The sequence below is a fragment of the Hemicordylus capensis genome, chromosome 4 (assembly GCF_027244095.1).
Source record: "Hemicordylus capensis ecotype Gifberg chromosome 4, rHemCap1.1.pri, whole genome shotgun sequence".
In the NCBI taxonomy this organism is placed as follows: Eukaryota; Metazoa; Chordata; class Lepidosauria; order Squamata; family Cordylidae; genus Hemicordylus; species Hemicordylus capensis.
This window is the reverse complement of record NC_069660.1, coordinates 83,323,123-83,335,787: the sequence shown is the minus strand read 5'-3', so window position 1 is coordinate 83,335,787 and position 12,665 is coordinate 83,323,123. Positions and strand designations below refer to the sequence as shown.

The 12,665-nt window shown below is 45.6% G+C and overlaps 1 protein-coding gene across 2 annotated transcripts; it reads left to right on the top strand.

Moving 5' to 3' along the window:
• Positions 1-14: 14 nt before the first annotated feature.
• DPH2 (diphthamide biosynthesis 2) lies at positions 15-6,235 on the top strand. 2 transcript variants are annotated; one of them, XM_053250922.1, is made up of 7 exons: positions 15-217; positions 795-964; positions 1,186-1,298; positions 2,314-2,534; positions 3,551-4,195; positions 4,935-5,120; positions 5,524-6,235. In XM_053250922.1, exons 2-7 carry the CDS (start codon positions 812-814, stop codon positions 5,646-5,648), a joined length of 1,443 nt encoding a protein of 480 aa, XP_053106897.1. In that variant the 5' UTR covers positions 15-217; positions 795-811; the 3' UTR covers positions 5,649-6,235. The 2 variants fall into 2 exon arrangements, with proteins under 2 accessions (XP_053106897.1, XP_053106898.1); XM_053250923.1 differs by lacking the exon at positions 15-217 and adding an exon at positions 231-277.
• The last annotated feature ends 6,430 nt before the right edge of the window (positions 6,236-12,665 follow it).

Sequence of the window (12,665 nt, the reverse complement as noted above, 5' to 3'; positions counted from 1 at the left end):
ACGCATACAACCTACCATTTGCTTCGTTCTTTTAATTTTCTGAAGGCTTTTCTATGTCGCGGTATTTTATTGGCTACCACATCCCTTGCGAATTACGTGAGGAGGAAGTCACGGGGAGAAATATGTATAGATCGAAAAAAGAGGATGCATACATACGAGTTCCGGCAAGAAAATGAATCTGGTGCTTTAATTGCATGGTTTGGTCCCCGCCCCGGAGGTAAGGCTGTGTAGGGGGGTATCCGGGCCGTGTGGTTCAGGTGTTGAGAGGTTCTTGTAGGTGAGCCCGGGTTTATGATGGGGCGCAGCGGTTGGTGGTGGTAGAGCTTCTCTTTTCACAACCCATGAAATCCACTTCACTGCACTTTTCTCTTTTCCCATCGTCCCCTTCAGTGCATCCTTTTGAATCAAGTGCTAATTCTAGTGCATGTTCGTATGGAAGCAAAGCGTTTTAGCTATTCCATAGTTGCAACTTTTTTCCTATTATTTTACGCAATAAAAAGGTCTGGAGAGAAGTGTTATTCCAGAGTTATTAATATAGAGGTGCTGACCTGTGTAGGTTTGCCAACTCTGAGCCTATCCCTGAAGATCCCCACCACCGCAATATTTCTTTCATAATACCAAACCATTGTACTTTCCAGGATTGCTTTCAATAGTTGTCTAGAGATTGCCGCTGATTCCTGGAGATTCCAAGCCCACTTTTGTGTGTGGTGTTAAAGCCTTGAGATCATCCTGCCCGATCATGCTACTTCTACCAAAACTTAGATATTGTCATAAATCGTTCTTTCCTTTTGTAGTTTTGATTTAGGTCAAGATGGCAACACCATTTAGCAGTGATGGAGCTGAGGTGATGCAACGGGGTGTGATTCCAGCAGGAGCAGGCAGCCGTCCTCCCACCATTGAGGCAGACGAGTTTTATGAGTTGAAGAGAGCAACTGCGTTTGTTTCTGATAATGGTTTCACCAAGGTAAAAGAATCCCCTGAAGGCTATGGGCATGAATGGCAGTTCTGTCTCTGGCTTGTGATAGGTTTCTGTCAAGGAATAATGTAGTTGTCATGAAAATGTGTTAAGGTGTATTGTGAGCTCTGTCCTGAATCATGAGATGAATGGGGAGAGAAGAGTAATCTTTTTAGTTTCTCTGTGCTGTTAATGGTAGATAGAAGAATTACCTTGGGCTTTTGTCATAGGTTGCTCTGCAGTTCCCTGATGAACTCTTGTCAGATTCAGCAGTTGTTGCTGCCAGGATGGAAGAAGCGACTGGTGCCAAAATGTACATCCTGGGGGACACATCATATGGCAGGTATGGTTGCTGAGAAATCCCACCCTAGATATATACTCACCATGGAGACTCTTGTGATAAAGTTTTGTAGACACATAGAAAGCTGCCTTACACCAACTCAGACCATTGGTCCATCTAGATCAGTATTGTTTACGCCAGCAGTGCACAACTCAAATGGCCCAATGGGCTGGAAACTACCACGACATGATGTATGGGGGTCCAAGGTCAATTTTTGGTGCATTGATTGCTGCAGTTTAATTATCATATTTCTGTCCTGCTTGACATGTGCATCCCTAGGCAATGTACATAAGATAAAATACATCACATCTAAAACAGATTAAAGTTATTAATTAAAGCAATTACTAATTACCTCCCCCCAGGGACCCACAATTATAACTAAGGACAGTGACCAGAAAATAAGTCCTGTCCCAGCAAAGTCAGTGGGACACCTGACTGTTCCAGCCAAACACAAATGCTAAGGTTTGTGGTTCCTGCTGTTGCTGGCTACCTGCAGGCCAGCAAAAATCTCCCTCTGGGCCACATCCAGTCCCTGGGCCTTATGTTGTACAGGGCTGGTCTACGCTACTAGGTAGTGACTCTCCAAGGTTTCAGGCAGAATTCTTTCCCAGCCATATGTGGAGATACCAGAGATTGAATTTGGGACTTTCAGCATGCAAAACAGATGCTCGGCCACTGTTATGATTCCCACCCCCCATTTCCACTTCATTCTGCTCAGTAGTCTCTCACCTGTCTCTGTGGGTTACCTCAGCCTTGCATCAGGAAGCTGGGGCTTAGAGATCATGAGCCCTAGACACTCCCCTCTTCCTACATCCTAGGCCTCACTCACAGAGTACAAAGATACCGTATTTCCAAGTGCTACTATGCCTGGGGCTCTGAGTATGCTCAGCAGCTGACTATAAAGGAAATGCAGTCCTTTATGTTGAAGGAATTGCTATTTTGCTGGATACTAGGGCAGCACATGTTTAGTGCAAGTTGTCCTTAGATTTCCATAGCTAATGCTATTGCTTTTCTTTAGCTGCTGTGTGGACGAGGTGGCAGCAGAGCATGTGGGTGCAGAGGCTGTGGTCCACTATGGCCCTGCCTGCTTGAGCCCATGCCGCAAACTCCCAGTGCTACATGTGTTTGGCCGGCAGCCCCTGGATGTGATGCGCTGTGCAGAGGTCTTCCGAGAGTTGCACCCCGACTTTCAAGCTCATGTGGTAGTGCTGAGTGATGTGGCCTATTCTCATGCTATTGGTAAGACCAGGTGGATTGCAATGTGGAAATGAAGCATAAATACATCCTAGTGTTCCATTGGTAGGGAAGGGCAAGCAAGAGGTATCTGAGGCTAGGACAGGAAAGTGGTTTCCATGGACATTCTCTAATCCAAAACTGTGTTCCCCTACTAACCCTGCCTTTGTGTCTTTTCAACATTACCTGTTTCCTTCAGTCCTAGCCTGCAGCCCTTTTGTTGCTCCCAGGGTTGCATTAACTAGAGAGAACATCCAGACAAGTGTCAGTTTCTCTCTGTACCACTGCAACCCTCCTCCCACACATTTGGCACTAGGATGGTAGCTTTGCTGTTTGTTTAGCAAGAACACATCTTACGGCAAAACTAGTACCACTACATGCTAATATTATATATAAAGCAAACCCATATTTCAGGGCAGATTATTCCTTGAATGAGCCCAGGAAGGTGCCAGCTGATGTGTAAATAGCTCTGGAAGAATTGCAGGTACCTGCTAAAAGGCTTTAATGGTGTCTACATGGGCACTGTAGTGGAGAGCAGAAGTGAGAAAAGCTAAAAAGATATTGCAGGCTTGCTCATTTTTGCCCCCCCCCCAGCTGTTTTTAGACTACAACTCCCATAATTCCCAGCTACAATGGCAAATAGCCATGGATTATGTGAGTTGTAGGCCAACATCTGCAGGAGGGCCAAAGCTGAGCAGCCCTGCTTTAGAATAAGTGTTCCCAGTTATCTTTCTGGCCTGGGGATGAGAGGAGTTGTCACAGTCCATAGGACCTCTGAAAATCATCTATCTTAGGATTCAATCAATCTTGATCTGACCCTGGTTACCTCAGTGTTCAGCTCTTAACTTGGCTCTGCTCACATGCCTTAAACCCAATCCCTAGCCTCCCCTATCGGTCTAGGCTTGGGAACCCTCCTTATTGATGGAGGAAGCTTGCTGTGTAGGCAGTGAGAAAATGCTGAGCTGAGTGTTTGTACTATCTCAGTGGCTAGATGTGCATGACTTTTCGCTGTTTCTCCTCAGATAACTTGGCCACGCAGCTGCAGTCCATCTACCCCAACGTGGTTTTCTCCCAACTGGATAACAAAGAAGCTCTTGACTTGGCCCAGCCAGTTTCTGGACTGGTGCAGCAATTTGGGCGGCACTTTGCAGTGGACAAACAGCACGGTCTTGAGAACTACACCATGTTCTATGTGGGTTGTGAAGGCCGAGAGCTCACAAACTTCATGCTGAGCTGGAACCAGTGCTCCTTCAGTTCTTTTGACCCCAGAACAGGACAAGGACGGTGGGAAACACTGGATGTGAACCGGGCACTGCGACGGCGCCTCTATCTGGTAGAACGTGCACGGGATGCCCAAGTGGTGGGCATCGTGGTGGGCACTCTTGGTGTGGCAGACTACTTGTCTGTGTTGGATCATCTGCGAGGAGTCATTCACCGGGCGGGCAAACGAGCCTATACACTTGCTGTGGGTAAACCGAACCCTGCAAAGCTAGCAAACTTTCTAGAGATTGAGATCTTTGTGTTGGTGGCCTGCCCCCAGAACTCCTTGCTTGACTCTGCTGACTTCTACCGACCCTTAGTCACACCCTATGAGATGGAGATGGCCTGCAATCCAGCACGGGCCTGGACAGGCAGCTACATCACTGATTTCCGCAACCTCCTGCCAGGTAACATAGGATGTGTGCTGGGGTAATAGGTACGGGCTACACACAATGAGTCCAGCTGCTTATGCATGTGTCTTTGGGAGCTCCTTCTATATAGCAGAGCCTTGAGCCCCACCCTCTGACTATTGGAAATTGTTTATACGTTCCAGCTTCTGTCTGCAGCCATAGGGGTTTCAGACTTGGTTTACTATAATGAAAATGGATTCTTCGGAAGATGAATTGTGATTTCAGACTTCTGGATGAGGCCATAGTTCAATGGCAGAGCACACCCTTGGCATGCAAAAGGTCCTAGGTTCAATTCTTGCCATCGCCACGTAGGGCTGTGAAAGACCCCTCTCTGAAATCCTGGAGAGTTGTTGCCAGTCACAGTAGACCATACTGAAATAGATGGACAATATAAGGTTATTCCTATGACCTGTAAGATCTGCAGTCCTCTCAGTGCTCATTTTCTGCTCCAAGAACATGATCTACTGCAGCAATAGCTATTAGAATGCCCTGCCCCCACCCTCATCCACCTACACCCACACAGAGGCCATCAGCAGGAAGACCTTTTACATGAGGGTGCATACAGACATCACCACCACTACAGCTGCAGTTAGATGTGGTATGTTCCATGAAAACTTATGCCATGTGCTATTTCTGGATGTCTGATTCAGTCCTTAGATGAGTATCAAGCAGGGAGGGCTTTTTTCCCCTGTAGGTGCCTAACTTGGCTGCTCTTTTCCTTTCTCAATATCTGCAGGAGCATGTGAACACATCCCCTTCCCAAGCAAGGTTTCAGAAGCTGACAGTGAACCAGATATTTCTCTGATCACCGGGGAGCTACGTTCAGTTTGTCTCTCTCCTGCACCAAACCCAGAGCCAACCTCTAGCACTGCTGTGACTTGCCGCAGCCATAGTCATGCCATAGCTGAAATTAGCCCAGCAGGTATGTGCCTTGGATCAGTGCTCTTAACCAGAATGAAGCCATGATCTGTTGAGTCCACCAACATGGTGATAAAGCTAATCACACAGGTTCTTGCTTTCCACTCATGGCTGCTACTCTTAGGCAATTAAAAGGTTGTCTTGAAGCCAGTTATGCGATGAAGACTTCAAAAGCTCATGCTAGTCTGAAAATTGCAATTGGCAATTGAATAGCAAGCTTTTCTGAATCCATTCAGTGTCCTAGGTGACTACTGAGAGAGGGCAGAATAAAGGGCAATGGTTCTCATTACATCTCTCATCGATAAAATGGAGCATGCCGTTAGCTCCGGTCCCTTTTGAAAGATGTCTGGAATGCAATTTGGGGAAATAGTTCCTGCAATGGTAATAACGCCTCTCTTCTGTTTTAGCCTCATTCCTCGAGTCACGGAGCTGGCAGGGGCTGGAGCAGCAGCTGGGCCAGACGCCAGTCACAAAAGCTGTGGCGGGACGACGGGGAATTGCCATTGCCTATGAAGATGAGCCCTGTGCATGATGTGAAGTCATAGAATATTAAAGCCGGAGCATGGGCTGCCTTCCCTCAATAGGGTGAGATGGGATCGTGGGCCATGGCTTCTAATGCGCTGAGCTGAAAGCCATTCAACTGACCTCCCCTTCTAACTGCTCTTGGGGATATAATGCCCTGTATAGCCTGACTTGGCATCTCCCTCCGGCAATGGACAGATAAATGCCTGTGGATATGAAACTTGTTGTTTGTGCCCCACCTTCATTCCCCGATAATGTGGTCTTCTGGTTAGTTTTATTTTCTTGTGTAGCTCATTTTTCTGCTAACTAGATAAAGCTGCACCTTCTTAAAAGTGGTGATGCTCTTAATATTTAGCAGGGGGAGAGCAACTACTTATTCAGCACAGCAAAGCGTCCCTCCAGTGGCTGCTGTTGGTACCTCCTTTGTGAGCCCTTTTGGATCAAGGAACTGTCTTTTTCTTTTGCCATGTAAACCACTTTGAGAACTCTGTTGAAAAGCGGTATATAAACATTTGTAGAAATTGCTCCTTGGGTTGTCAACTGCAGTCACATTGCCACATTGTTTGACATATATAAAGCAAGAAGTATCTTTTGGAACGCTGTTATTTCTTGATCCCCACCCCAGCCGATGAAGAGTACACAGCTCAAAACGTATTGGGGTTTTTGTAAAAAGTACTTTTCTATTCCCATATACTCTTCGTCTTTTCCCTTTGGTGCTGTCCTGTTTTTCTTGTCCTTAGAACAAAACAAGCAACACTCTAAGCAGTGAACTGCTGGCCCAGTTCTGCCACTTTGCAGAGAGAGAGTTGATGTGTTTGTGCAGGAAACATTAGGACTTATAGCTGAGAGATGTATGCCTCCATTGCATTTCTGGGCCATGCTCTTTCAAGAGCACAGATCCTGAGGTTCTTGGTTCCTGCTGGCATTCCCTGTGAATAGGCAGGAGGAGGCAACAGCATGTGCCGTCTGAGGAGGGACAAGCATCACAATAAGCCAGGGAGTTGGTGCTGCTGGTAAGATTTTTAGGCACTAGAACAGATGTGAGTAAAAAAGTTAGACCTGTGGTTGCCAGAGCACACAGAAGTGGCCCCAGGGACAGGGAACAATGTCTAAAGGCTATTTTTATTTATGTATGATTAAATGTATAAACAAACACCTAGATTTAACTATAAGGTGGGATGACAGGAATGGAAGGAGCTGAAACAAAGGGAACTAAGACGATACCACCAATTCGCACATTTCTGGAAACCTATAAAGTTTTATGTGGGGGTGGAACAAGCTTGTACCAGGCCTAGAAAAGTTATGCTTGGGCACTAGGTGGTAATAATTATTTCTCTAGCTGGTTCTGTTGTGGAGATTATATAACTGGAGGAAGAAGAATTGTACTGGTTTAATTTTGGAGGGAAGCAAGGTCTGATTTGATTGGATCTGTATGTGAGCACTAAGATATTTCCCTTAGGGGATGCAGCTGCTCTGGGAAGAGTATCTAAGTTCCAAGTTCCCTCTCTGGCATCTCCAAGGTAGGGCTGACAATACTGAGCTAGATAGACCAAAGGTCTGACTCAGTATATGGCAGCTTCCTATGTTCTTATCTTCATCTGTGACTTGAGCTGACACTACCTTAGAGCAATCTCCAAACAGGAATTGGTAAGGAGAAGCAATATAGTTTACCAAATAAACATAGGAAGCTGCCATATACTGAGTCACACCATTGGTCCACCTAGCTCAGTATTGTCTACACAGACTGGCAGTGGCTTCTCCAAGGTTGCAGGCAGGAATCTCTCTCAGCCCTGTCTTGGAGATGCCAGAGAGGGAACTTGGAATCTCAGCTACAAGACAAAGACATTTGCCTCTATTCCACATTGTTTCTAAAGTCAGTTCTTCTCTTACCCCAATCTAGGAAGAGCCTAATTCAGTGGTCACTTGGGAATAAGAGGATTAGCTGTGAAAGAGAAAAGCAAACCACTGAAGTTTGAAACCCACAAGCTGCTATCTTCCTAATGTGCACAAAAACATTGGGGAACACTCTGACCAGTATATTGTCACACCAGGGTTCACACACCTGGATGGACTAGACTTTGATCCACATGTGAAATTACTGAACAGACCCTGCAGCTACTCACATTACCTACCAGATGGGTGGAAGGCAATGCAAACCCAACCTTCCCCCAGACAGTCAGAAAAGGTGCACTCAGAGTTTGCTCCCAATCAAGCTCCAGAGGGCTGGGAAGACACATCCCAGCCACCAGGTATTCTACAATGCACTGAGTGCAGTGCATTGGGGGAGTCCCCCAGGGGATAGATGCTCTAGGTGCCCATCTCTCTGTCTCCTCTGGCAGTGGGCAGCCCAAGGAGACACATAATCACAGCGCCACGGATAAGGGCACACTTGCTCCCTTAACACCGAATAACAGCCAGGTTAAAAAGCTGGGTTTTGTGGCACTGCCCTGCTGGGATTGGGCCTGCTCCCCATGGTTCTCATGCACAGCCTAACTCAGGCTGGGCTCTCCTAGCCTGGGTTAGGTGGCATGTGAGAACAGCCTCCCTCATTTATCTATCTTCCACTCACATCCAACTTTTGAAAGCCAGATCAGCCTGTCAAGCATGCATTTTGGGTGATGGGAAAAGGGATTTGATCCTGACTGAATCTCAAGTTAATCCACTGTTCTCAATTGTAAGGCTCAGGGGTCAGTGGTAGCCCCTATCAAGCCTATGTGCAGTTCCCTGACGAATTGTTTATTGGGCCTACGTAGAGCTTCAACCAAAACGGAATACTCTGAACAGTCTCCATTGCACCATGCGGAGATTACCATTCTCACCATACAGCGCTGCACTTTATCCAGCAATGGGGGGGGGGGGAGATATCCTTTAAGGGAAACTGAACTCTCTTGAGCCCCTGCACGATCTAGGAAGGTGTGCACAGAGAGCTGGGAAGTAAAGCTCTTCCCAGCACTTTCCTCCTAGAACTTTTAAGGACAGACAGGGCCATCTCTCTTAAAGTCAATCCAGCACCAGGAAAAGTGCAGTGTTGCACAGAGGTCAGTGCAGTGAGAAATGGCTCTCAAATCAAAGTGTGTGGTGGTTTGTTTGTTGATGGTGTTTTGTTTTTTTTGCCAAAGTGGCCTCTGAAAAATAGTAAAGATCATCAAGTTAGTCCATGATAGCCCAATAGAGGAGATGCACGAAGTGAGTTTCCAGGAGTGAATGGAGGTCTGTTCCTGTAAACATGTCAAGACCGGCAGACCATCATTAAATGCCTAAGTACATGTTATGTTAAACTGTAGCTTGCCCTTCACACATGCACATGTGTGCAGGTAGGTACATGCATAAATGTGGAGGCCTTAATCTATATTGGGATCACAGTGAGGCAAAGGGTTAAAATCCTCACATGTGGATCTGTGGTCCTGATCAGAGGCCCTCATGGCTGCTATTACATTTAGGAAACACACACACTGGGCCAAACTATGTGTTTAATGTAAAGTGTAGCTTGGGCCTTAGTGTCTCAAAGGAAGAGAGTCTGCTGATGACTTTTAAAAGGCCAATCATCATCACAATTTCTTGTATGTGCTTATGTAGCACCATCACTGAGCACATTACTTTCCAGCTTAAAAGAATCAGAGTCCCTGCCCTGACAACAGAAATAAAATGATGCTTGGGCACTGGGTGGTGGCAGCAGTCTCAACCAAGGTTCTGTTGTAGGAACTAGGAGAGAAGGGAAATAGAAATGGGGAAGAATCTAAATTAATTTCAGTTACATGTAGAGATCTGCAGGAAATAATGTTTCAATTTGTTTCAATTTTGAATTCCAAAAATTCATTATGAATCCAAATCTGGCTTGAAAATTTGATTCAAATAAATTCAGTCCTGTATCAGCACCTTTTTTAACCAATCAGGAGGCCTGAATGATTTTTTTAAAAGCTGTCCAAGAGCTCTCGAATCAAATTGCCCTTTTAAGGGGTGATTCGATTCATATTTGAATCACTCAAATTACCCAGATTTGAGTCAAATTCAAATTTGAATCAATTTGCACATGCCTAGTTACAAATCAAATCTTTATTGTTATGGTCATTCGACCAGCAAATATGCCTAGTTACATGCATGTAGGCTTAGTGATAGTAGAATATGGGCGGGGCGGGGAGTTAGGCAGTTGAACTAAAGGCTTAACAGAAAAAAGGAGAGATGGAAAGGTTAGGAATCTTTGGGATGGAGATTGGGAGTTCAGCCAGAACACCAATAATTGGGCCTTGAATGGCTGGGAAGGGATCTTAGAGCAACCAAGTGGAAATTAAGCCTACCCTATGCTCTCTGACACGTGAGTAGCCTCTGCACAGCCAGAGATCACAGATCTTGCTTTGAAGCTCATGAAAGCACAAGTAGAGCAAAGGAGAGGGTGTTGAAGTGTCAGTGCTGTATGGTAGGGATGTGCACGGACCTGTTCAGAGGCCCTTTTATGGGCCTCCGAACAGGTTCGAACCAGCCCCCAGTTCGAAGTTTGACAGAGGGGCGGGTGCCTCTTTAAGGGCAAAGGAGGGTGCACTCAACCCTCTCGGCGCTGTTTATTCCTAAAAACCTTCGAGGCGGGAGTGTACCTCCCTGCCGCCCTATTGCCCTCATCAGCTGGAAGTGGCCGGAGAGGTGAGTGCACCCTCCCCCACCACCTTCGAACTGTGGAGGTGTGGTTCTGTGCACATCCCTACTATATGGACAGAGATTGCACTCCTAATGGCAGGATAGCAGATATGTCTATCCTTCATTTCTAATCTATGAGCAGAGGTTAATGACACACCCACATATGCACACACCATCTCATCTAATGTTCAGTAGCTATTGCTGTGGACCATAATTAAACCTGGTCAGATCCTACAGAGAAGGAAAATCCAGCACAGCTGTTATCTAATAAAAAATGAACAGCACTAAGCAAGAGATACAACTATGGGATATATATCTTCTCAAATCAATCAAGACGCTGTCTCCTATGAACCTAGCTATATTTTTTGTAATTGTTTTCCATTTTGTAATTTTTTAGTAAGCTAAAGTTCCACAATAAAGAGGTTTTTTTTAAAAAAAATTATCTCTGAAAATCAAGTTGTGTATCCTTATTTGACCCAAGTTACTTCTTGATGAGGAGGAGAGCTTCATGGGGAGGTACTAGCGTATCCAAAGCAACCTCCATAGTTAGTTTCAGAAGGCCAGGATCCCACCTCCGACACACCAGAACTAATTCACAACAGCCCTGGCAAGAAGGAGCTCTTAGGACACATCTGCCATGGAATAATATATTGGTATTACCGTATATAAAACTTGTAACCTTTATCACCAAGATAGCACATTTGGCAGCTGGCCATCCATAGCAGTATTTTTTTTCTTTTTGTTAAAAAAAGACTAGTTTAATAAGGTGATATGTTGTGTTTGAGCTTTTCTAATAGAATTTATCAATTATAAAACCAATCAGACCAGTTTGAATGGGCTAGTTATGATTGCATTGCAGTTATGTCAACTGCATCTGTGACTACCTTTTAGACTGCAATCCTACATATATTTACTAGGAAGAAAGCCCAGCTGAGCTCAGTGGAACTTACTTTTGAGTAAACAGGCACAGGATTGGACTGCTAATCTTTGATGCCAAGTTATAATGTTACACTATACTCATGAGATATAAAAGTATCTTTTTAAAATGTACATTGGTCTTCTGAGAAAAGTATTTCCTTTTTTGGAGCAGTTTAGGCTCTATTTCAGTAAGAAGGGCGGGGGTAAGGTGATGAGATGTGATGTGAATCTGGACTGAGCCACAGATCTTCCTCATGCTGCCAAGATCTCTCAGCTTCAGTGACAGCTGTGCCTCTCAGAGGGCAGAACTGCTGCTGCCATACATGGAGGGAGGACAGCAAAGGAAAACCACATTTGACAGATACAGCCTGCCTGAAGTAACCCAGAATTGGCCCAAGACAGAGTTTCCATCACTTTCTTCCATCCCTGGTGGATTTGACTGGTACGCTTGAATCAGTTTATGAAATTCATCTTTCTTCCCTAACACTTGAGTCTTCCTGGCCCTACCCGAGCCTACCCTTAGGGTAGCCAGAGGGTAGATTGCTTGGGAGTGCAATGCTGCTTCTTCATGTGTGCATTTCTCATACACACACACACATACACCCCGTCTGTATCCAATTGCACAAATGCCACATGCAAGGTTTGAACCTTAAGGACAAAACCTTTTATGCTAGACTACTTTAAACTTCCAATGACCACACTTGCAACTTTTAGCATGGAGGCAGACACTCCTACTGCTTAAACACAATCCAAACCTGTAGTTCCACTTGTCTAGTTCTGGTGGAAGGGAACTGGAGAGAGGCTTAATCTTGCTTAGGAGTCAGATATTTATGCAGGTCCTTAGAGAAATATATCTTGTGTCTTGTGGTTAATTGAAAGGGGAGGGAGAAGAGCAGTGTGGCTGAATGGCCTTGGGAGTGTTGCCAGGTTGTAGTGGGCTCTGGAATGAAGCCACATGCCAGACTTACATGATGGCAGCTCCTCACTGGTGTGCACACAGCTCCCACTCTACCATGATAGTACATCCTCAGTGCCCAGAATGTCATTTTAGATTTCCCAGTTGCCCTGCTGTCCTGATTTACAGGCAGCACACAGGAAGTTAAATGCCACTGCTGCTGCCCACTATCATCCACAAAGTTAGCCAGAGCTCCGGTGGTGGTTCCAGCATGGACATAACAGAGCAACTTGCTGTGTCATCTCCCCACATCGAACATTTGCAAACAGGTTTTCTCCTGGGGCCACTACATCAGCACAGGGGCATCTGGAGGAAGCCCATTTGTGGATGAGTAGAGAGAAATTGACAGCCAAGAAAGTTGTGCTGCCACTGCTACCACACTAATGTGGGCACTACAGCTGCAAGGGTAGTACAGCCAAATGTACCTTCTAATTGACACTGGCCAAGACTAGATGGCCTGTTCCTCATGATGTGTGGAGGGGAAACTGGGTAGCAACTTGTAGTGTGATAAATGCACTGTGTAGC

What these genes read in the sequence shown, in the direction of transcription:
- DPH2 (XM_053250922.1), top strand. Translation starts at nt 812, where the DNA reads ATGGCAACACCATTTAGCAGTGATGGAGCTGAGGTGATGCAACGGGGT. An exon ending in CTGATAATGGTTTCACCAAG is followed by an intron (nt 965 to 1,185) that starts GTAAAAGAATCC and finishes CTTTTGTCATAG; the next exon opens with GTTGCTCTGCAGTTCCCTGA. An exon ending in GGGGACACATCATATGGCAG is followed by an intron (nt 1,299 to 2,313) that starts GTATGGTTGCTG and finishes GCTTTTCTTTAG; the next exon opens with CTGCTGTGTGGACGAGGTGG.